We start from the raw sequence: 21,807 nt of genomic DNA, 5'->3' as shown, positions 1-21,807 counted from the left end.
TCAGTTATGGTAAGTTTTCTGATGAACTTGATCAAATAATAATGCTTATTCAACATAATGTTTAAATAATTATACAAAAATTTTTTTGTATGTTGTTCTTTTTGTATTGTGCTATCACATACAGTATCATCATAGATAGTAGCCTACTTTTTTTGTGACCGTCCTGTATCTCCTTATCCAGAATTTCTAGTTGACAATGGAATGCACTGACTTAGCATCACCTGGTATAGAGAGAAGTGATGAATACGAGAAGATTCTCAAAGAATTGTATTCAAACTCCACACAACGCACATACCTTGAATCTGATGCTGACAAAAGTAAAGATCCATATATGGAGATGCCAGAATCCAGTCCTGAAGATGAACAAACCATAACAACATTTACAACAGACTCCAGCTACATTGTCACCTGTAGAGTCAGCATTGCATTAGCTATCTTGAAAGGTATGGTGGTAGTATTGTTTCAATGCACAGTGTTTCATATCTATATATGCAATCCGATGTTGCATTTTAAATATTTTTTCTTGACACCAGCAGAAGCAATAAATTCGCATTGTTTTGCCAAAACTGTCTTATACATATTTTTTTAGCATTATTCTTTATTTTCTTAAATCAAGCAGAGCATGAGGAGCATCTCACTAATTCTGAGAAAAGAAGAAAAGAGACAAAGAAAGATGCATCCAGTGAGGTAGTGGAGGCCCCCAGAGCCCAGGGCTATTATTGCATTGAGTACAACATGCTGCCTGATGACCCTGCACCAACCAGAGTGGATCTTGTGATGTTCGGCTTGGCAGCTAAACTTTACATGGCGAATGAAACTAAGGTAAACTATTGGAATTAATTAGGGGTTAATTCTAAGCAAGAGCTTGTAAACGATCAATTATTTATATGTAGAATAATACTACTACTTTGACCTGATAAACAAACAGTTATTGGTGTTGTTAGTGTATGTTAATAAATTATGCACAAGGATATGCTCCACTGACCCAAAGAAAGCTGGTTTAGAGTTTCAGTTAATGGCCTCTTTGGACTTCTATTGTGCACCTTGCTGTTTAGGGGCGAACACCTTTTGTCTACCACTTGCATGTGTATTTTTTTTTTCTAGTGACAGTAAATGAATTGTGTATGCAATAGGCTCGCCAAGGCTGCATTTCTTTAAATCAAAATATTTGATCAAAAAAATCAGTAATGTTATATTAAATATTATTACTGTTTAAAATTACTCCATTCTTCAGAATCACATGATCCTTCATAAATCATTCTAATATGCTGATTTGCTGCTCAAGAAACATTTCTTATTATCATCAATGTTGAAAACAGTTGTGCTGCTCAGTATTTTTGTGGAAACTTTTTTTTTCAGGATTCTTTGATGAATAGAAAGTTCAAAAGAACAACATTTATTTTAAATACAAATTGCTTGCAACAATACAAACCTCTATTGTCACTTTTATGTGTTACTGTCAATTTAATGTGTTCTTGCTGAATAAAAAGCATTCATTTTCGTTAAATAAACATAAAATCATACTTACCCTAAACTTTTAACAATAGTGTAATTCTGTTGTTGTCTTTCAGAATAAATTACTATATGTGACCCTGGACCACAAAACCAGTCTTAAGTCGCTGGGGTATATTTGTAGCAATAGCCAAAAATACACTGTATGGGTCAAAATTATTGATTTTTCTTTTATGCCAAAAATCATTAGAATATTAAGTAAAGATCATATTCCATGAAGATATTTTGTAAATTTACTACTGTAAATATATCAAAACGTCGTTTTTGATTAGTAATATGCATTGCTAAAAATTCATTTGAACAACTTTAAAGGCGATTTTCTCAATATTTAGATTTTTTGGCACCCTCAGATTCCAGATTTTCAAGTAGTTGTATCTCGACCAAGTATTGTCCGATCCTAACAAACCATACATCAATGGAAAGCTTATTTATTCAGAATAAGCTTAAGTTCATTAAAAATTGACACTTAAGACTGGTTATAATAATGAAATCATGTGCTCTGTGTTCTGACAAGGTGCTGAAGCCTTGGCGAGAAGGAAACCAGTTGTGGGTGAGTTGGTCTCAGACTTTAAAACTCAACGTCACCAAAGAGCTCCTGATTAAATTGGCCTCCCATAAGATCACTGTGAGAGTATGGGACAGCAAAGACAAGGTGTCTTTCAAAGCCAGGAATGACAGACCCAAAGCCTTCAGACTGCCACAGGAGAGGACCGGAGAGGATCCAGAACAAATGGGTATGACCTACCCCCGTTTTATTGATTGTGCTTCCTATTTTCCTTCATTGTAATGTTGGTATCTTTAAGCAAGATCAAGAGTTTAGACACCGCAGAGTTTAATGACTAAAGTGAAATATGTCTAGGATAGATGAAAAATGAAAGAATATTTAACTTACCCAATTACTTCATGAGAGGGCTAGTCATAGTGTGTTGTAACTGATTTAAAGACAGTAATTTGTATCACAGTATAAGCAGGAAAATGAGTGTGAATCTCAGTTCACTACGACAGGTAATTATGAGATGGTCAGATCTGGCACTTACGTCCTCACTTCTGTTACAGTGCTGTGAGAATGGAGAATATTATACGCAAGTAGCACAGTACAATGCAAACATGCTGCATTTCTAGTTATCATTCTTGAATAAGAATTCCCTTAGTGATTTAAAATCATCAAAGTTCTCACTAATTGTCTTCAAAGGTGGCATCAGGAAGATGGTTTGTGAGATGAGAGCTGTCTATGAGAAGGAGAACATAAAAATAAGAACATCTATGAAAAACCACAAAGATCTAGTATCATCAGACTATAGGAAGCATTTGGAGCTTCGCTGTGCCACAGGTACAACATGCTTATACTGTATGCTAATAAAAGATTTATGATGGTGATTATGTTTTATAACAACATGAATAGGTTTGATTGTATATGTGGTCATACTAATTATAACAAAGTATCCTTATAATGAAAGAAATACATAATGTTTAAAAACCATCAGCTGAATTCAAGTCCTCTAGCTGAAACACTTTAACCATTTGTTAGTACAGTTCAATTAAAAAAATTGGGGTTGATACATTTTTGAAATAAGTCATTTATGCTCACCAAGGCTGCATTTATTTGATCAAAAACAGTTAAACAGTAATAGTGTGAAATATAATTACAATTTAAATTAACTTTTAAATTTATTGATGTGATGCAAATCGGAACTTTCAGCCACCATTTGTCATTTCTTATGATCAATATTGAAAACAGTTCTGCTGCTTGTTTTCAGGATTCTTTGATAAATCAATGAACAGAATTTATTCAAGATTCAAAGCGTTTATTGTCATGTGCACAGTGAAGAAAACACGTTTCCCTCTACACTGAAATTCTTTCTTTGCTGTCCACAGTGAATGCCAAGACAAGTGCAAAAACTATATTTGAATTATTAATATTTTGTAACATATCAAATGCCTTTAATGTCACTTTAGATCAATTGTATGTATCCTTGCTGAAAAAAAAAGCATTAATTTCTTTAAAAAAAAATCTTACTGACCCTAAACTTTTGAATGGTAGTGTAAATCTACTATTAAAGAATTGATGAATTAATACTGACTTGATACATCTATATACACATGATGAAATATTCTCATCACAATTTTATCATTATGATTCTTGAAGTAGCAAGTCATTGGGCACCCTACTTGTCTATTTCAATTTAGCTCCTAGTAAGAGTGGTTTAACAATAGAAAAGAGCCAAACATCACCCACTAAGAAGACACTGTTCCAGAAACCCACCCAGGATACTGCAGAACACACGGAGGTCAAACAGGAAAAGGAGGTCGCCTCACTGGAACTCAGTTTCACTCCTCTCTTTGCAGGTAATTTTTTGCTAGCAGCCTTATGGTAGCTTTTGGAGCATAAAAATAATTTTCTGAATTTTATGCTTCTAAAACACTCATTAGTAGCCGACAGCTGTTGTATTCACTCACTCTTATGGCTCTTATACACGTTTCCTGTAACTGAATGTTGTGTTTATATAATCCATCACGAACATGACTTTTGCGAGGCAGCTTGCCATTTAGGGGCTGTTTCCCTTATTCCTGAGCGCTGTGGGGTGGATTTGAGTAAGGGGCTTCCCTGCAGGGGCTTCCCTACTTAGCTTCTAATTGGCTGTGGAATGGCACCAACCAAAGCCGACCGACTGCTTCTTTAGCTTTTGATGTGTCTCATCCAGAACCCCAGCGGGAGCTCCTGAACAAAGCCTTCGCTTGGGAAATATTTTAGACTCGTTCCCATAAAGCCGAGCCAGACAAATCATGTATAGCTCCTTTCATTGCAGGGTTGGATGGAGGATGGAGGCCATTACCCAATCCTGTTATTATTTTGCCAAAATATGATCCATTAAGGACCGAAATCTCATATGCTTTTTATTATTATAATGGCTATGTGGAATGATATGGGAGTGAAGGGTACTCCCATAGTTAGATTATGACATATATACCATTCGAAGGGTTTTGCTTACTTTCACTCAGATGAGATGCATTAAACTGATCAAAATACAGTAAATACATTTATAATGTTACAAAAGTTTTCTATTTCACAAGAATAAATTACATTTGAAAATACAGTGAAATAAAAAAAGAATTCTTTTAAATCGCAAAAATGAATGAATGTATACCTTTATTATCATTGTCCAACTGTACAACAAAATTTTAGTCTTTCATTCTGAAGAGTGCATGCACACACATACAAAAAAAAAAAAGAGAGAAAAATTTTAAACAGATTGTACAGATTACAAATGTAAACAGTGCAAAATATTACATATGTGCAGAGAAGGGCAAGTGCAAATATAAAGTGTGTACCATTTATGACAGATGACATATGACATTTATGACAGAAATATATTAAAAATAAGATAAAGAGAAAGAATTAAAAGGATATATCTATCATATACATATTGATAAAAAGGTTCCCAATACTACTGTTTTGCTGTATCTTTGATCAAATAAATGCAGCCTTGGTGAGCATATGAGACTTTGGTAAGAAACATCTTAGCAATCCCAAACTTTTGAAAGGCAGCGTATGATATATATTTTTCAAACATCAGCTACCTGGCTGGCATGTACTGTCTTTATGTTAGGGAGTATGATGCTCTCTGACTGCCTGGGATGCTGTTCCGGAGGAGTACAAGAGGGATTGTGGAATATCACTCTTGATAAGCCACTTATATCCGAGCAGCTAAAAGCTGAACTCAATCCACTAGTCATCACAGTTTTATCGGCTTCCTCTCTGCCATCATCTCCCATTCCTTTCCATGTACTTAAGGTATGCTATTTCAGAAATTATTAATTTGATTATTCAATAAGAACATATTAAAACACATTATCACATTCATCTTTCAATAGGCAAAATGTCATCCTGTCTACTGTCAGTACAAGTTCTGCAACATGCCTGTTTACAGAACCAAAGGCCATGTTCACAACGCTAACATCTACTTCAAGGATGTGAATGTGATTTTTACTGGTCTGCTGAGCCCTGGAAAGCTGTTTGAGTTTCTTAACGGTCCACCCATGAAGATCGAAGTCCATGATCGGGATAGAAAAAAGGAAAAACCCTCCGGTACACCAGCTATATTTGGGACTGACCCCAGTGATGCCAAAGAAGATTTATGGGTTGCGCGTAATGCATTAAAAGCAGGTACTGAACTTCATGATCCATATGGCATAGCAAAACTAGATCTCTCAGATCTTCTTCGAGGACGCAGATATTTGAAGCTGAAATTGCCCATAAGGAGTTCTTCTGAGGTTTCCTCAGATATTGCAATGCCAGTGGGTCATTATCTTGAAGCTGACGCCCAACTGAAAGTCCAGGTGGAGATAGCACATACCCTTCAATGTGAAGATCGCAACAGTGATAGAGATTGCCCCTTTGGTCGCGTCATTTATGTCTTCAAGTATAACAATACACATGTCTTAGCCAAACTGACATCAGAAATTCTACAAATCAATGCAGATGCCTTCCAACTACAGCATTATCCAGAGGAAACAATTCAAAGGCTCCTGTCTGGTCATAAAATAAGCAAAGACAGAGAGAACAAAAGGCTGAATGTTCTCACTGGATTTCATATGATGGATAAGGCTCTACACCTTTTTGTTCTGGAAGGATTGAAGGATCAAGCAGTCAAAAGACTGTGGACTGCAGTGCCTATAAAGTAAGAAAGTCATCATTTAAAATGCTCCCACATGTGCACAACATTTACCAAAATGCAGCAAAGCAAAAATTCCTGAAGATCATACAGACTGATCTGATCCTTTCCAGGTTGAATGGTGATGAGGAGGAACAGGTGACTGCGCTGTATAACTCAGACTTGAGTTTCTCAGAGCGACTGTATGACATACTTGACATGGATCTGAGTCCCGTTTGCCTTGTAAAGCCACTTGAGACCATTTTGATGGAGCCTCTGGTGTTTCTCAGAAATACAGTTCCTCATGCCTGTCTTGAGGCCTTGAAATGGTAAAACTGCAATTACACTCAAAGAGCAGCTCCTTTTTGCCTTATAATTTCTAGAATGGTCCTTCTTTCTTGGCTTTCTCAAGCACATTGATTTGTTTAGGATAGTATTAATGTTTGACTACAGTTTCAAAATGGTAACAAGTACCAGGTGTAATTGGATGGATTATACTTCACAAAAAACGTATTATTTGCTAAACCTAGAGGAACTAACACTGTGAAACACAGATATTCAAGAAAGTTTAAATGTTTCCTATTAACTTTTTAGTATAAGCCACATCTGCAAAGCAAAGAAGCTTCAAGAAGTAGTGCACCACGACCTGTTCCCATCAGCCGGCATGATTCTAAGCTTAAGCAAGGAGTTTGGATCAGATCTCAGCAGAGGAGAGCTATGGTTGGCAACAGAGACACAGCAATCTCAGGATATACCTGATCATCATAACATCAGAAAGAGAACTCGCACACCTCTAGACAACTTCAACAGAGAATACTTCCAATGGAAATGGAATGAGGATAATAATGTGAAGGACTTTATCCAGGTAATGAATGATTCATACGTTTAACAAAGTGGGGAAATTGAGTTAACACTTAATTGAATGCATTTTTTTTAAATTTCAGGCAAATATTGAAGACATCCACAGGGCGAGCGATTTACAAAAGTCAAAGCCTAATGCGTTTTCGGATAATATTACTAATGGTCAGACCATCAATTACCACAATGTTCAAACAATGAATTCCCCTACTCTACTCTACAGAGAATTTTTGAAGGTTGGCATAATTTTATTTACTTTGTAAGCTTGAAAACTATGAAAACAGTTGACTGTGATGTGCTTAGGCAGGCTCCTGGGTCTTTTTGAGATTATATTACCATGTCAAACTTAAAGTAAAATGTGACTATTTATTATCTTTATAGGACTCCACTTGCATTCGCTTCTCTTATCCAGGTTTTAAGAGCAGTATTGAATCTAACCAGCACCCGAAGCGGCCAGACGATGCTCGGACAGAGGAGCTGAGAAAGGTGCTGTTGAGGTTATGCCATACCGCTGTTACCCCCATCTGTGTCATGTTTCTCTCTCAGTGTAATGTCAACTTTATGGACATTCCTAAGAGCTTAAGCAAGAAGATAGAGTTTTACCGATGTTTACCTACCTTGCCCACTTCTTTACAGATCCCCAGAGCTTAAGACTGTATTTAGTTGCAAGTACGGTGACAGGGCTAATGCTGATTGACTCATGGGACACAAAACGTTATCTAGAAGCATGTGCTTGCCTGAAATTGATTTATCAGCCTTTCAGACTCTCTAACTTATTGTTCCCTACTGAAAATGAGCATAGCACACAAAAATGTGAACCTTACAGATGACAGATTGATGTTATCATTAGCAGTTTGTCCTATTTGAGCAACTGAACATGTATATTTATGTTTTTCCAAAAGCATTAATTTGTTGTAACCATCTCTTTTAAACATGGGTTTAATGTTTTTTTTCTTTCTTTTTTTTTCACAGCCTTGGAGAGAAAACATTCTACACGGGAACAAATTGAAGCCAACACTTTCCAGATTCAGGCTGCCATGGATCCACAGACAGGATTTTGAACTTTACTCCAAGCCCCATTAGAGTTTGGACCAGAACTCCCGCTGAGCATCCATTTGGCTGGTAACATTTTCTTAAAGGGGTCATGAACTGCCTTTGTTTTTTATTTTGTACTGTTCTCTGAGGTCCACTTATAATGCTATTTTTACATCAAAAAACATCATAATTTAGAAATAATAGGCTATTTTCTGTGCTGTTTTGACCCCCTCATCGAAACACTGTTTGAATAGGCGTGGCGTATTGTAGACTCAGAAGTGGTCTTCTGCGGAGGCGGGGTTTAGCCACACTATTATATCAAAGTGGCACATTCCACAAGCTGTCATTTTGGCAGATTGGCTTCAATATATATACTTGTAAGTTTTTAGACTATCGAGAACGTTTTGAGTTCTGAAACTTACAGAATGTTTTTATAGCACAACAACCTTTTGTATATCAAAAGATCAAGGGAATTTTGATTTCTCAGTTCATGACCCCTTTAAGATGAACAAATCATACATTATTATTATTATTATTATATAGTTACATATATACACAAAATGGTGATTTAATTTGTAATATTCGTATAATTTTACCTGTATATTACCTTAAATCTTCCACTAAGGGAAAAGTCAGTTAGGGGTGTTTTTGCATTTCACTGCTGCTTTTCTATTGTTTTCCTGTGTAACTGTACGGTAGGCAGATATTATGTACCTGCACATGAGAATGCTTTCAAATAAAAAAAATCAATTTAGCAAAATAAAGAACCCTTCAACAGTAATACGGTCTATTATAATATCAATTTTGAAGTCCTCTAATGTCATTTTCAGTACAGTCGATTCAGTGCCAGATTTGTTTGTACGAAACTGGACTCAATTTACCTTGTATTTTGTTTAGGAGAGGCTCTCCATGAGGAGCAGCTTCAGGCTTCACATGCTCAGTACAACAGGTCGAAGAGGAAGATGTTGCTCGATGAGACCTCTATAGGAAGTGGAAGAGTTCCCGAATTCAAATGTCACATGAGGAGAGCTGGTCTGGATAAACTACAAGACATACTGAAGGACAAGCCCATGAAATATTCTCTGAAGAGGCCAGGAATGGCTTTAAAAGTAATAAAAAGCTAAATGATTTCCTAAAACGTAACATAAACAGAACATAAAAATATGTATGACAGTCAAATATCATTTTGAAAATTATATCAGATTTATTGTTAGATTAACATTTTTAGAAATCACATGGACAGACCGTTATGTCTCCTAACAGAGAGATCTCCAACAAACATACTTTTCTTTAAAACGTTTAGGTTTGCTATTCTAGATCTAATCCCTGTTTCCCACCCCCCCTCAGCCCATTCCCATTATTTCTGTGGTCCAGCCTTCTGAAAAGACCGGCTCAGCAGAGAGGGAGGCCAATATTCCATTTGCTCCTGGACCTTTTCAGAACCACAGCCTGAGCTGGGACAAAAACACAATTCCAAGATACTCGTCCCAGTACAGCAAATTCCACTTCAGGTTAGACATAATCCTTGTACGGTTTAATAATTAATAACAGGCTAAGTTTCTGCACCACAACTCGGAAAGAAGTGTGAACCATTCACACTACTTATATAAATTCTCGAAACAAACACTGGAAGCACTTCTGGCGTGCAGAAATGAGAATTTTTTTTATTTTTTTTTAATCTAGTTTTAAACTGCTCTGTCAGTAACGTTCAGATTTTTTAACAGAGATTACTGGAGGCCACATTCCTTTCTGCACAAGCGTAGTGTTTTAACGCTCACAGATGAAGAGAAACGCAAACACTCCTGTCAGAAGCCTGCTGAAGCACCAAAGACACCCATGATAACTGCCCACTTCAAACACAGCAGAAACATCACAGAGATGAGAACCAACAAAGACATCACCTTACATGTGCATTAAAGGTATTGTTTTGTAATGACTTGGATTTTATGTCATTCAACCAATATTAAGATGCACTTAGGTGGCACTAGAAAACTGATATAAAAAGAACTAAAACATTGGAGAGTGAGGCTCAATCAAGACTGCATATTGTGAGAAACATAAGTATATTTAATTAAATAATCGTAGCAGATCCTCTAATTTTTGTTGGGTTAAACTGAGACACAAGGTTGTGGGAAACCTTTCGGACAACAAGAGCCATCTCAGAAGGTTCTGTCCAGAGGATGTGAGCAGATATACGCCCTCTTAGCTAAGACGTCCTGGGCGATCTTCTTTATGTTGGCATCGTTGTTCTCCGGGGAATCTGGAGAGATCACAAACCCCAATCCATTCAGTGAACACTCTGATCTAATGCATTGCATTGACTGGAGTTATTAGGCAGACGGTAATTGGAACAGTATGAAGAGCGCATTCAAGTGTTAGCGACTGACTTATGGTTTGTAAGGTTGTGGAGGAAATTCTACAACATGTGCAAGTGCTTTGTCTTGCTATGCAATAAAACGAGAAGGGCTGGTATTAATTATAGCTGTGCGTTTTACTCACTTTTTTGAAGCTGAGTCAACAAGTAGTTGTTCTTGAAATGAGCATCCTTGCAGAAAGTGTTGGTGAGCAGCACCTGAAACCCAGTGAAGATTTAACAAGGCTGTTTACATTAACGATTTCAAAATTAACGAGCAAGCAAATTTCCTCGATTATGAGGTTTTTGTTGGCTAAATTATTTTACACTCTTTGACCTAAGAGCAATGCAACAAAAGTAGAATAGACAGAAAAAAATGACATGGAATTATGAAATGTATGTTTAAAAGCATGTAAAACCTTGCAAAAAACTGGGATAAAGCCAATATGCAAGCAAGCAGCGCAGTCACAGCATGACAAGTCATTAAACTGTTTCCGTCAATTGTTTCTCTCATGCAAAATCAAAACAGCTCTGCTGCTATGAATTAAAATTCAGCTTATTGAAACGCCTCCCGGGACCAATCCACTTGTGAGAAGAAATGCATTATTTGTCACACTGCAACATCCACATTCCTTTCAAGTTTAGTCCTCTAAACAGGTCAAGTAAATGAGCCGTTTCTTTTTTTCTGCCCTAATCTGTACTTGTTCAACAATGCATGCTTCATTAAAATGCTCTGACTGAACATTGAACAAAAGGCTGAAGTCTTGAGGCTCAGAACTGAGAATTGCTTCGAGGTAATGTGCTCCTTTAACATGGCTTGCTTTGAAACTGACCATGTGACTTCAGGGTGGAAGGTTTAAGCGTCTGTTACCTCATGGTCATGGTTGCGCAGGCCGATGCTGATGGAGCGACTGCTGCGGGACAGGACGGCTGTCATGGCGTAGAGGTTAATTAATACATCTGCAACTTTCTTCAGCACAAGCTGCTCCTCGACAATTGTCTGAAACAGATGAAGTTACAGATAAAACTGTAAGATGCACAAGTGAAACTGTAATATTAGGTTTTTGTTGAAAAAATGCTTTATATAAGAATCAATAAAGTTTATGCAAAAATTTCATAAAGTTTAGATTTTTGTTTGCAATCTATGGACACTACCATTCAAAAGTTAGAATTTTCAGCATCGTTACTCCAGTCTTCAGTCTAAAATAATGCTTCAGACTTCATTCCAATATGCTGATTGAGTGCTCAAGAAACATTTCTTATTATCAATGTTGAAAACAGTTGCGCTGCTTAATTATGTGGAAATTATGCGTTTTTTCAGGATTCTTTGATGAATAGAAAGTTCAAAAGAACAGCATTTATTTGAAATATTTTTTTGTAACATTATATAAATGTCTTTTCTGGAACTTTTAAGCAAGGGTGTTTTATATTGATCAAAAGTCACAGTAATGTTGGGATGTTTTTTTAAATTTGAATAAAATGAAAACTAAAAGAATTTCAAATCACATGAGCCAGTATTTTATTCACAATAGAACATAGATAACATAACAAATGTTTAAACAGAAATCTTACAATTTTATGCACAAAATGAGCTCATTTTAAATTTGATGCCTGCTACAGGTCTCAAAATAGTTGGGACGGGGCATGTTTACCATGGTGTAGCATCTCCTCTTCTTTTCAAAACAGTTTGAAAAATCTGGGCATTGAGGTTATGAGTTTCGGTGTTGGAATTTGGTCTCATTGTTGCCTGATATAGGTTTTTAGCTGCTGAAGAGTTTGTGGTCGTCTTTGATGTATTTTTCGTTTAATGATGTGCCAAATGTTCTCTATAGGTGAAAGATCTGGACTGCAGGCAGGCCAATTCAGCACCCGGACTCTTCTACTACGAAGCCATGCTGTTGTAATAGCTGCAGTATGTGGTTTTGCATATTCCTGCTGAAATACACAAGGCCTTCCCTGAAATAGACGTCTGGAGGGGAGCATATGTTGCTCTAAAACCTTTATATACCTTTCAGCATTCATAGTCCCTTCCAAAACATGCAAGCTACCCATACCGTATGCACTTATGCACCCCCATACCATCAGAGATGCTGGCTTTTGAACTGAACGCTGATAACACGCTGGAAGGTCTCCCTCCTCTTTAGCCTGGAGGACACGGCGTCCGTGATTTCCAATAAGAATGTCAAATTTGGACTATTCTGACCATAGAACCCTTTCTTTTCACTGTAGCAGGCATCAAATTTTCATTTAGTGGATAAAAGTGTAAAATTTAAATGTTCAAACATTTGTTACGTTATCTATGTTCTATTGTGAATAAAATATTGGCTCAAGTGATTTGAAAGACTTTCAGTTTTCATTTTATTCAAATTTAAAAAACTTCCCAACATCTCCGGAATTCGGGTTGTATTAATTTCTAAATAAATAAATAAATCTGACCCCAAACTTTTGAACATTACTGGAGTATGTTAAAAGTTTGGGCACACTTAACTTGTTTATGCTTGGAATTGGCATTGTAGATAAATGTCTTTTTTTATTTATTTACAAAAATCTAACACTTAAATTAAAACAAAATCAGTTTAGATTTGCTTAAAAAGTTCTGGTCACAACATAATTCTGTTGGTTTCGTTTGTGTTACTTCATAGTTTTGATGATATGAAACAATTTTGTTTAGAAATTGTACTGATAATCATGTAAGCACATATGTATCTAGAATTAAACACTCTGCCTCTATATTATATTTCAAGATGTTTCAGTTGATCTAGGTCACTCAAAGTAGGACAAATCAACACAGTCCTAATGGTTATACCCATTAAGAGACAAACACATCCTGTGTCTGCCTCTCTACAGTTCGCATTTCACACAGCATGAAGGCAAAAACACTGCAGCAGTGGGATTTATTCCTTTAAACGTTTCCTGCAGATGAGAATGAATGAAGATGGAACAGGAAAAACAGTGTGGATATCTGAAGCACTTCCAGGCTGCTCTCTTGTGACTGCAGTCTGATTACAATAGCACGGCCACACAGACGTCCATTCAGAAAAGAGAGAGTGAGGCCAGCTGTGTTATACATGAACATTACCTCAACCCAACAGGAAAGAAGGGACCAGAGACAAGGTCCCAGCAGCGCTAACAGCCCACGCTAATTACCTTGTGCGTTACAAGAAAAAAAAAAAAAAGAAAAAAAAAACACACGTCTGTGTTAAACCAATGGTAATTTTTCATTTTCTGGCAGCATCCGAGGAATGTGCACAAACTCGGATTAAAAACTGATGGTGAGGAAAATGAGATTGATGGGAATGGTGACTATGAGGCTTAGCTTACTATAAATATCTGTTTTTATGTATAAAGAAAGAGTTTTGCTTTGTCAAGACATTATATATCATACAGTAAAAATAAGTACATAAAAAAAAATCTGAAAAATTCTAATGATTTCATTTATTAAAAATGAAAACAGCTTCAAAAGTTTCTAAATAATGCAATACATAATAAATCAAACAGTTTTACCTTTCCATATCGGTACAGTAAGCTTTCCACAGTGGAGCCGAAGTGTGCAGCGTTCTGCTCAAACATTTTGGCGCTCTCCTGTGGGAGAAAGATGACATCATCACTCCTCTGAAAACGAGCTGGGCTCAATTACCCGACCACACGGGTTAAAAGGAGAGATCAGAAGGAAGGATTCCGCCTGATGAAATGTGACTGGCAGGAGAACTAGGCGAGATCAGATGTGAGGGTGACAGGGCTTTTACTGGACATCCCTGCGCTGCTGTTATTACCATGACGTACAATCAGTTTATGAGCACTGGTGTCATTTTACGCTATATTATGACAGATTACATCTATATAGAGCACAAGCAGCACTGGTTCTGTACCGTCAGACTGGGGTGCACAACGCCATCTTTGCCGGTCAGTCCAAAGTCCACCGTCCTCACCACCGAGTCCTTCAATTTCTTTCCCAGAATCTCAAACACCACCCCCACATTTCCCTTCTTCAGCTCCCTGTGAGAAGAGGATGTCATATGTCAAACCATGCAGTTATGTTACTTTTGAATATAAACTAATTATCAAAAGACGTTTTTTATATTTCTCACATACTTTATTTTTCCTGTTAGTATTTTGCCGGCATACTGCATTCCAGTAAGTGCAATGTACATCCTCAAAATCTCATTAGTGCCCTAAAAGCAGGAAAGAAAAAAAGCACATTATATAATACATTCAATTGTTTTTGCATGTTCATTCTGGAGCCTTACATATGTGACAACATGCCCCCTGGTGGTAAAAAGAATATGAAAAAAAGTGTGTGTGTGCATATGTATATATGCATATATATATATATATATACACACTTGCAAAAGTATTCATACACCTTCATATTTTTTCTTTTTTTTTCACGTTTTATGTAAAACTGCTTTAAATTACTTTTTTTCCACATCAATCTACACTCCATACACCATAATAATAAAGCAAAAAACTGCAAATTTATTAAAAATAAAACACGTAAATGATTCCATTGCATAAGTATTCATACCCTTATCTGGGACAGTTGAAATTTAGCTCAGGAGCATTCATAATACTTGTAGATGTTACTACACTTCGAGTGAAGTTAACCTGTGGCAAATTCAATAGAATGGGTATGATTTGGAAAGGCACACACACATCTTAATAAAAGGTCTAACAGCTCATAATGCATATCAAAGCAAAAACCAAGCCCTTTGGTCAAAAAAACTGCCTGTAGAGCTCAGAAACAGGTTTACGCCAAACCACACATCTATGAAAGAGTTCAGAAAAAAAAAAATTCTGCTTCATTGAAGGGTCACAGAAGCATGTAGTCTCTGTTACCCTTAATGGAAGAAGTTTGAAACAACCAGGACTCTTCCTAGAGCTGGCCTCCTGGCCAAACTGAGCAATTAATGGAGAAGGGCCTTGGTTAGAGTGATGACCAAGAACCTGATGGTCACTCTAGTTACGCTCCATGATCATATGTGGAGATAGGAGAAATCTACAGAAGGACAAACATCACTGCAAGACTCCACCGATCTGGGCTTTATGGTGGTGTGGCCAAACTCAATCCTCTCCTCAGTGAAGACACATGAAAACACACTTGGAATTTGCAAAAAAGCACCTAAAGGACCCTCAGACTGAGAAACAAGATTCTCTGGTCTGATGAACCTTAATACCAAGCATCATGTTTGAAGGAAACCAGGCATTGCTCATCACCTGCAGAGTACCATTCAAAATGTAGCAGTCTCATGCTGTGGGGCTGTTTTTCAGCGGCAGGGACTGAGGGACTCATCAGAGTAGAAGAAAAGCTCAATGCACCAAAATATAGAGATAGCCTTAATGAAAACCCAGTCTAGAGCATTCAGAACCTCAGACTGGGCAGAAGAAACCAGAAAATGTGTGTCTGCCCCCATCCAACCTGACAGAGCTTGAGAGGTGAAGAATGGCAGAAAATTGCCAAATGCTGATGTTCAAAGCTTGTCACATAAAAAAAAAAACACAATAAAAATAAAGACTTGAGGCTGTAAAGGTGCTTCAGCTAAATTTTTAGTTAATGGTATGAATACTTATGCAATGTACTTATTTCAGTTTTTATTTTTAATAAATTTACAAAGTTGGGACAATTCTGTTTTTACTTTGTCAATATGATGTATGGGAAAAAAAAGTAATTTAAAGCAGTTTAACATAAGGGGGAAAAATTAAGTTACTTTTTAAGTTAAATTACTTTTGCAAGGCACTGTATATATATATATATATATATATATATATATATATATATATATATATATATATATATATATATATATATATATATTTTTTTTTTTTTGTTGTTTTTTTTTTGTTCGTTAAATTATTGTTTCATTACACAAATGAAATTAAGTACATTATTGTTCAAAAGTCTGGTGTCTATGAGATTTTTTTTTTAAACTACATTTTATTTTTATTCTGCAAGGATGCATAAAATTAATCAAAAATAACAGTAGAGCCTTTAATAATGTGACAAAATATTTCTATTTCAAATAAATGTTCTTTTGAGCTTCCTTTTCAAAGAATCTTGAAAAAATGAATTATCAAAATATTAAGATTGATAATAAGAAATGTTGAGCAGCAAATCATCATATCAGAATAATTTCTAAAGGATAGTGTGACACTGAGATTTACATTTATTTAGTTATTTAGAATGTAAAAAGTTTCACAATATGGTTATTTTTTACTTTATTTGATTAAATATATGGAGTCCTGGTGAGCATAAGAGACTTTTTCCAATTAAAAAAAAAGAAAAAAAAAGAAATGTAATCATGTTCCTCTGTACCTCAAATATTTGGAGGATGCGGCAGTCCCTGAGGTAGCGCTCGTAGGGGTAGTTCTTGGTGAAGCCCAGCCCTCCTAAAACCTGCAGGGCTTCGCTCACACAGATCCAGCTGCCCTCAGAGCTGAAGACCTGTATAATCAGCACTGAGGGTCAATGCTTCAACATGTTGTTTTTCATTTATAATAAGTTCAAGTGATGATTTCAGGTTACTTTACCTTGACCATAGCAGCCTCCAAAGAACAGTCTGGAACTCCAGGTCGGTCCATCATTCCAGCAGTGAGATAAGCCATGCTCTCCATCACAAACGCATTCAGGGTCATGGTAGCAAACTTATCCTGTGCCAAAGAAAAATAAAACCATATGCTGACTAAGCAAATAGTAAAAACAGAATCATTCAATATAACATGTAACATACCTGAATCATTCCAAACTCAGAAAGGCTCCTGTTGAATTGTTTTCTTGTGCATGCATATTCTGATGTCAACTCTGGAATGAAGTAGCATGTGGATTAATTTAAATTGAAAGATGTATAGATTACATTTACAAGGATGTGAGTAATAATAGTGGATTTTTAATGAATCGTGTTCTCACCGATCAGCCTCTTGATCATCCCCGCACCTGCGCTGCCCATGCTGAAGCGCCCATTATTCAGAATGTTCATGGCGACCTAAAGATGACGCATACATGTCACGTGTCGATGCAACATCATGTCATCATAGTGTTACAAATGTGCAGTGAAGTGCTTGGATCACCTTAAAACCACCACCAACTTCACCAATGACATTCTCAATTGGCACTTTGGTGTCTTCAAATGTAACCTCACAGGCTATTGAAAGAAAGTACAAATATTCAATGATTGTGCACGCAAACAACAAAAAACAAATAAAATAAATATATTGGTTTTTTAAATAGTTTTATCATTTACTTACAAATGTGCATGTGCATGTAAAAAGTGTCCAAATACCAACTTCATTTTGAACAATAAATACATTGTTGTTTTTTAAATTTGAAACCATTTTAACCATTTACTTTAAGTAATGCCTATTTGTTCCATCTTCGAAATAAAAGCCACTTGGTTTGATGTACAGTATATACTAACATTTAAAAGTTTGGGGCTGGTAAGATTTTTTAACGTTATTGCAAGACGTCTCTTTTGCTCACCAAGGCTGAATTTATTTGATTGAGAAAACGACAACAACAGTAATATTGTGAAATATTATCACAATTTAAAATAACTTTTTAAACATATTTAAAAATGTTATTTATTCCTGTGATGTTAATATCATTTGACCCTTCAGAAATCATTCTAATATGCAGATTTGGTGCTTAAGAAACATTTATTTTTCATTAAAACGTTTGAAAACAACGTTTGTTTAAGATTCTTGTGGAAACCGTGATTTCAGGATTATTTCATGAACAGACAGTTCAAAATAACAGCATTTATTTGAAACGTTATAAAAGTCTAATAAAAAGTACATATTTAACTGTGGCTTAAATGTCCATGTTTTTCTCCAGCTTTGAGGTGGAATAAAATTCAATCACCAATACATTTCAACATTAGCGTCAAGCACGAAAGTAGATGAAAGTTTAAACTTACTGTTTGAACCTCTGATGCCCAGTTTGTCTTCAGGCTTGCCACTGGTGACACCACCGAACGCTCTCTCTACAATGAAAGCTGTGATCTTATCTTTCTTTTGACCGTCTTTGTCAACAACTTCAGTTCTGGCAAACACAGTCATGATGTCTGCCCAGCCACCATTGGAAATCCAAAACTTAAGAGCAAACAATAATCAAAATTATCCAATAAAGAGATTTCACAAAGCCAAACACAATGACCTGATTGAGGCAGTCACCTTTGTGCCATTGAGCAAGAAGTGCTTGCCATCTTCTGTCAGTGTGGCGCGTGTCTGTATAGATGCAGCATCACTGCCACTAACATGTGAGAAGACATGTCATTAAAAAACAATAACCAAAGCAGATTCGAAAATGGATCGGTTTTTAATCTTAGGTTAAATGTTGTACCTTCCAGGTTCAGTGAGGCAGAAAGCTGCAACATTCTCTCCTGTTGCTAGTTTGGGCAGGTATTTTGCTTTCTGAGCGTCATTTCCAGCTATCAGTATACCCTAAAATGCAGAGATTGTAATGGAAATTGTCAATTAACATAGAACTTACAGGAATAGCAAATAAAAATTTCCTCTGCAGTAAATGGGTGCCATCATAATGAAAGTTCAAACACCTGATAAAGACATAACAATAATCCACATGACTCCAGTCAATCAATTATTGTCTTGTGAAGTGAAAATCTGCATGCTTGTAATGACAAAATTACACAGATCAAACATTGTTTACAAGCAAAACAGTTCTAAACAATTTTTGGATTTTGGGACGAGAAGAAAACAGAGGATGGACTTTTTCACTGGAGGGTTATAGCTATGGACCCGTATTTTGGTCAGAAGTGACAGATTAAAGTTAAATGCCTTAATGATGAATTTGTTTCTTACAAACACACAGCTTTCCGCCTCAAGTCATTAACTGACAGACTGGAGTTGTGTTGATTGCTGGATTATTGTGATGTTTTTAATCAGCTGTTTGGACTCTCATTTTGATGGCACCCATTCACTGTAGAGGTGACGTAATGCTAAATTTCTCTAAATCTGTTCTACAATGAAAACCTACATTTTGGATGGCTTGATGGTGAGTACATTTTCATTTTTGGGCGAACTATTGCTTCAATACAGTACCCATAATGCAACACAGGAAGTCATTTGCTCACCTTTAGGCCAATAGCTTGATGTGCTGCAAGTGTGACTGCAATAGCCCCATCTAAAGACGTGATCTCTCCTAACCTGGCATACATGGTGTTTGAGAGGCCCAGACCGCCTGGAGGAAACAGGCAAACAAGAAGATGAATACTCTCTGACGGTATATTAGAAATTGTTCCATGTATGAAGTCAGAGGTCAATCTCACCATATTCTTCAGGTATCTGGATCCCAAACAGCCCCAGTTCCTTCAGCCCATTTAAAGTCTCAGGAGGAATTACGGCCTCATGGTCAATCTTCATGGAATCAACTATGGTGATATTTGCACAAGTACAGAAAAAAATACATTTCTCAGTCATTCAATCATTTGTATGAAAAACATATAGGAATATGCAAAAGCTGAGATCAGTAAATAACATTTTATATATATATATATTTACACACACACACATATATACACGTTTGACTTATTCCCTTGCTTCCACCAAAGCACAAAAGTATTTAAGAAATCAGTTTTAATTATAAATTGTGAATTAACTACATTTAAAGCACTAAAATGACCTTGTTGACATACTTTTTTTCATGAAAAATGCAAATCACAAGTGTATTTTTCCAAAACGAATACAAGCCAGTATAATACGCATATACATGACATAATATATGAAGAGAGACCTCACAATAATTAAACAAAAACTCATTAATACATGCTTGTTTTGTACCCACCATCTTCATTGAAAAACTTTTCCACAGGCTGAACAAGTTGGTTTATTTCCTCTAATTCTTCATTACTGATTTCTGGGTAGGGAAAGACTTCAGCCTAAAAGATGTATATATAATTTTAATGTACAGTAACAATGCAGTCTTATCCAGAGTATTTAACCGAAAAGAAAACCATCCACTGTAATAACAATAAATATCATGAACATTATCGTCGCTATTATTGATAATAAGACTCCTTGACCTTGCTAGAGTGGTGTCATGTTTTAATAGGTATGTCAGTTATGTACACACAATAAAGCAACAAATTATTCTGTAGTTTGTTGACATTACCTTGTTTACTTTGCCCAGGAACAGATCTTTGGCATATGCCAAACTCCTCGCACTGGATCTAATGGAGCGTCGCGACTGAAAGTGATGCAGACAATCTCGTGCAGCAAACACATTTCTCCCAAGTTTGACCGATCTTGACAAAACGATAAGTTTGTTCAGGTTCATCTTCAACGCAGATACTCACCTCAATCACCCTGCAATTGACTGAGACACCTTTCACCCATTTTCGTCTCACATTGATGACGACACGAGTCCGTTTGGGTGCAGTTCATTGCGAGCCCTGCAGATGTCAGTGTTTAGCTGCACTACACAAATTATTCATTTCAATGCAGAGTGAAAACATTGATTGTCAATTCTCTCTGGTCTCTGATTTCATCACAGTACTTGCTCGGATTTAGGCGAATTCCTGGGTTCAAATATTACTGAAATAACAGCAATGAGCAGTTCAGCGGGTCTCTTTCCTTCCAGTCCTTCTTTGGGCAGCGACGCCGCCGTTAGTGTTGACAATGAGGATTTAACCCTCAAAGCTGCTCTATTTATAGCCTACAGCAGGCCAGACAGACGCAGACAAAAAGGGCACAGTCTCATTCTCACCACCTGTCTATAGGTCACATGCATAAGAAATTTTATCCAGTCATTCACAACTTATTTTATTTACAGAAACACGAATGTTGAAGCTTCCAGCCTTATCATACATGTTTGAGGTTGGTTAGATTTTTAAATATTTTTCAAATAAGTGCTCACCAAGGCTGCTTTTATTTGATCAAAAACACAGTACAACAATAATATTGTAAAATATTATTACAAATTAACAACTGTTTTCTATGGTAATATATTTTAAGTGTAATTTATTCCTGTGTGATGGCAAAGCTGAATTTTTAGCATCATTACTCCAGTTTTCATTGTCACATGAGCCTTCTCAAATCATTATAATATGCCGATTTGGTGCTTGAGAAATATTACTTAATAACAATGGTGAAAAGTGTTCAATATTTTTCAAAAGAGTTCAAAAGAACAGCATTTATTTGGAATAGAAATATTTTGTAACACTTTACTGTCACTTTTAATATATTTAATGTGTCCTTGCTGACATTCTGAACAGTAATGTATATTATTTTTTATATTTTCAAAGCATTTGTGTGAAGTCTTGGCTCCTAATTCAGACCTCATGTATGGATGCCAGCGCATAAAGGAGGATGTACTGACCTTGAGTTTGACATCCACAAATGTAAAGATACTAAGAAACTCAAGTTTATCAAAGCTCATAAAAGCTCTCA

General features: G+C 36.2%; 2 protein-coding genes across 2 annotated transcripts; one reads left to right on the top strand and one right to left on the bottom strand.

Moving 5' to 3' along the window:
- Positions 1–196: 196 nt before the first annotated feature.
- Positions 197–9,542, top strand: cfap92 (cilia and flagella associated protein 92 (putative)). Its single transcript, XM_058790981.1, has 12 exons — positions 197–443; positions 617–822; positions 2,027–2,246; positions 2,705–2,842; positions 3,700–3,883; positions 5,056–5,305; positions 5,386–6,191; positions 6,299–6,493; positions 6,759–7,029; positions 7,109–7,258; positions 7,404–9,166; positions 9,405–9,542. The coding sequence occupies exons 1-11, from the start codon at positions 197–199 to the stop codon at positions 7,671–7,673; spliced, it is 2,937 nt and encodes a 978-aa protein (XP_058646964.1). The 3' UTR covers positions 7,674–9,166; positions 9,405–9,542.
- acad9 (acyl-CoA dehydrogenase family, member 9) lies at positions 9,239–20,971 on the bottom strand. The gene is made up of 18 exons (XM_058792132.1): positions 20,531–20,971; positions 20,204–20,297; positions 19,689–19,790; positions 19,494–19,600; positions 18,743–18,843; positions 18,574–18,652; positions 18,318–18,492; positions 17,473–17,546; positions 17,312–17,387; positions 17,136–17,206; positions 16,936–17,055; positions 16,721–16,849; positions 14,503–14,582; positions 14,280–14,406; positions 13,915–13,992; positions 11,282–11,410; positions 10,557–10,629; positions 9,239–10,317 (listed from the first exon to the last, which is right to left on the bottom strand). Exons 1-18 carry the CDS (start codon positions 20,693–20,695, stop codon positions 10,217–10,219), a joined length of 1,881 nt encoding a protein of 626 aa, XP_058648115.1. The 5' UTR covers positions 20,696–20,971; the 3' UTR covers positions 9,239–10,216.
- Positions 20,972–21,807: the final 836 nt, after the last annotated feature.

Source organism: Onychostoma macrolepis, chromosome 11 (genome assembly GCF_012432095.1).
Source record: "Onychostoma macrolepis isolate SWU-2019 chromosome 11, ASM1243209v1, whole genome shotgun sequence".
Lineage (NCBI taxonomy): Eukaryota > Metazoa > Chordata > Actinopteri > Cypriniformes > Cyprinidae > Onychostoma > Onychostoma macrolepis.
The sequence above is the reverse complement of the archived record's forward strand: the minus strand, read 5'-3'. Positions and strand labels throughout refer to the sequence as shown.

Excerpts from the sequence above, each read along its gene's own strand:
- cfap92 (XM_058790981.1), top strand. The coding sequence starts at position 197 with ATGGAATGCACTGACTTAGCATCACCTGGTATAGAGAGAAGTGATGAA. Across the intron at positions 2,247-2,704 it reads AGAGGATCCAGAACAAATGG|GTGGCATCAGGAAGATGGTT; the intron begins GTATGACCTACC and ends TTGTCTTCAAAG. Across the intron at positions 2,843-3,699 it reads GGAGCTTCGCTGTGCCACAG|CTCCTAGTAAGAGTGGTTTA; the intron begins GTACAACATGCT and ends ATTTCAATTTAG.
- acad9 (XM_058792132.1), bottom strand. The coding sequence starts at position 20,695 with ATGAACCTGAACAAACTTATCGTTTTGTCAAGATCGGTCAAACTTGGG. Across the intron at positions 18,653-18,742 it reads TGCCTCACTGAACCTGGAAG|TGGCAGTGATGCTGCATCTA; the intron begins GTACAACATTTA and ends CTCACATGTTAG. Across the intron at positions 14,583-16,720 it reads GCATCCTCCAAATATTTGAG|GGCACTAATGAGATTTTGAG; the intron begins GTACAGAGGAAC and ends TCCTGCTTTTAG.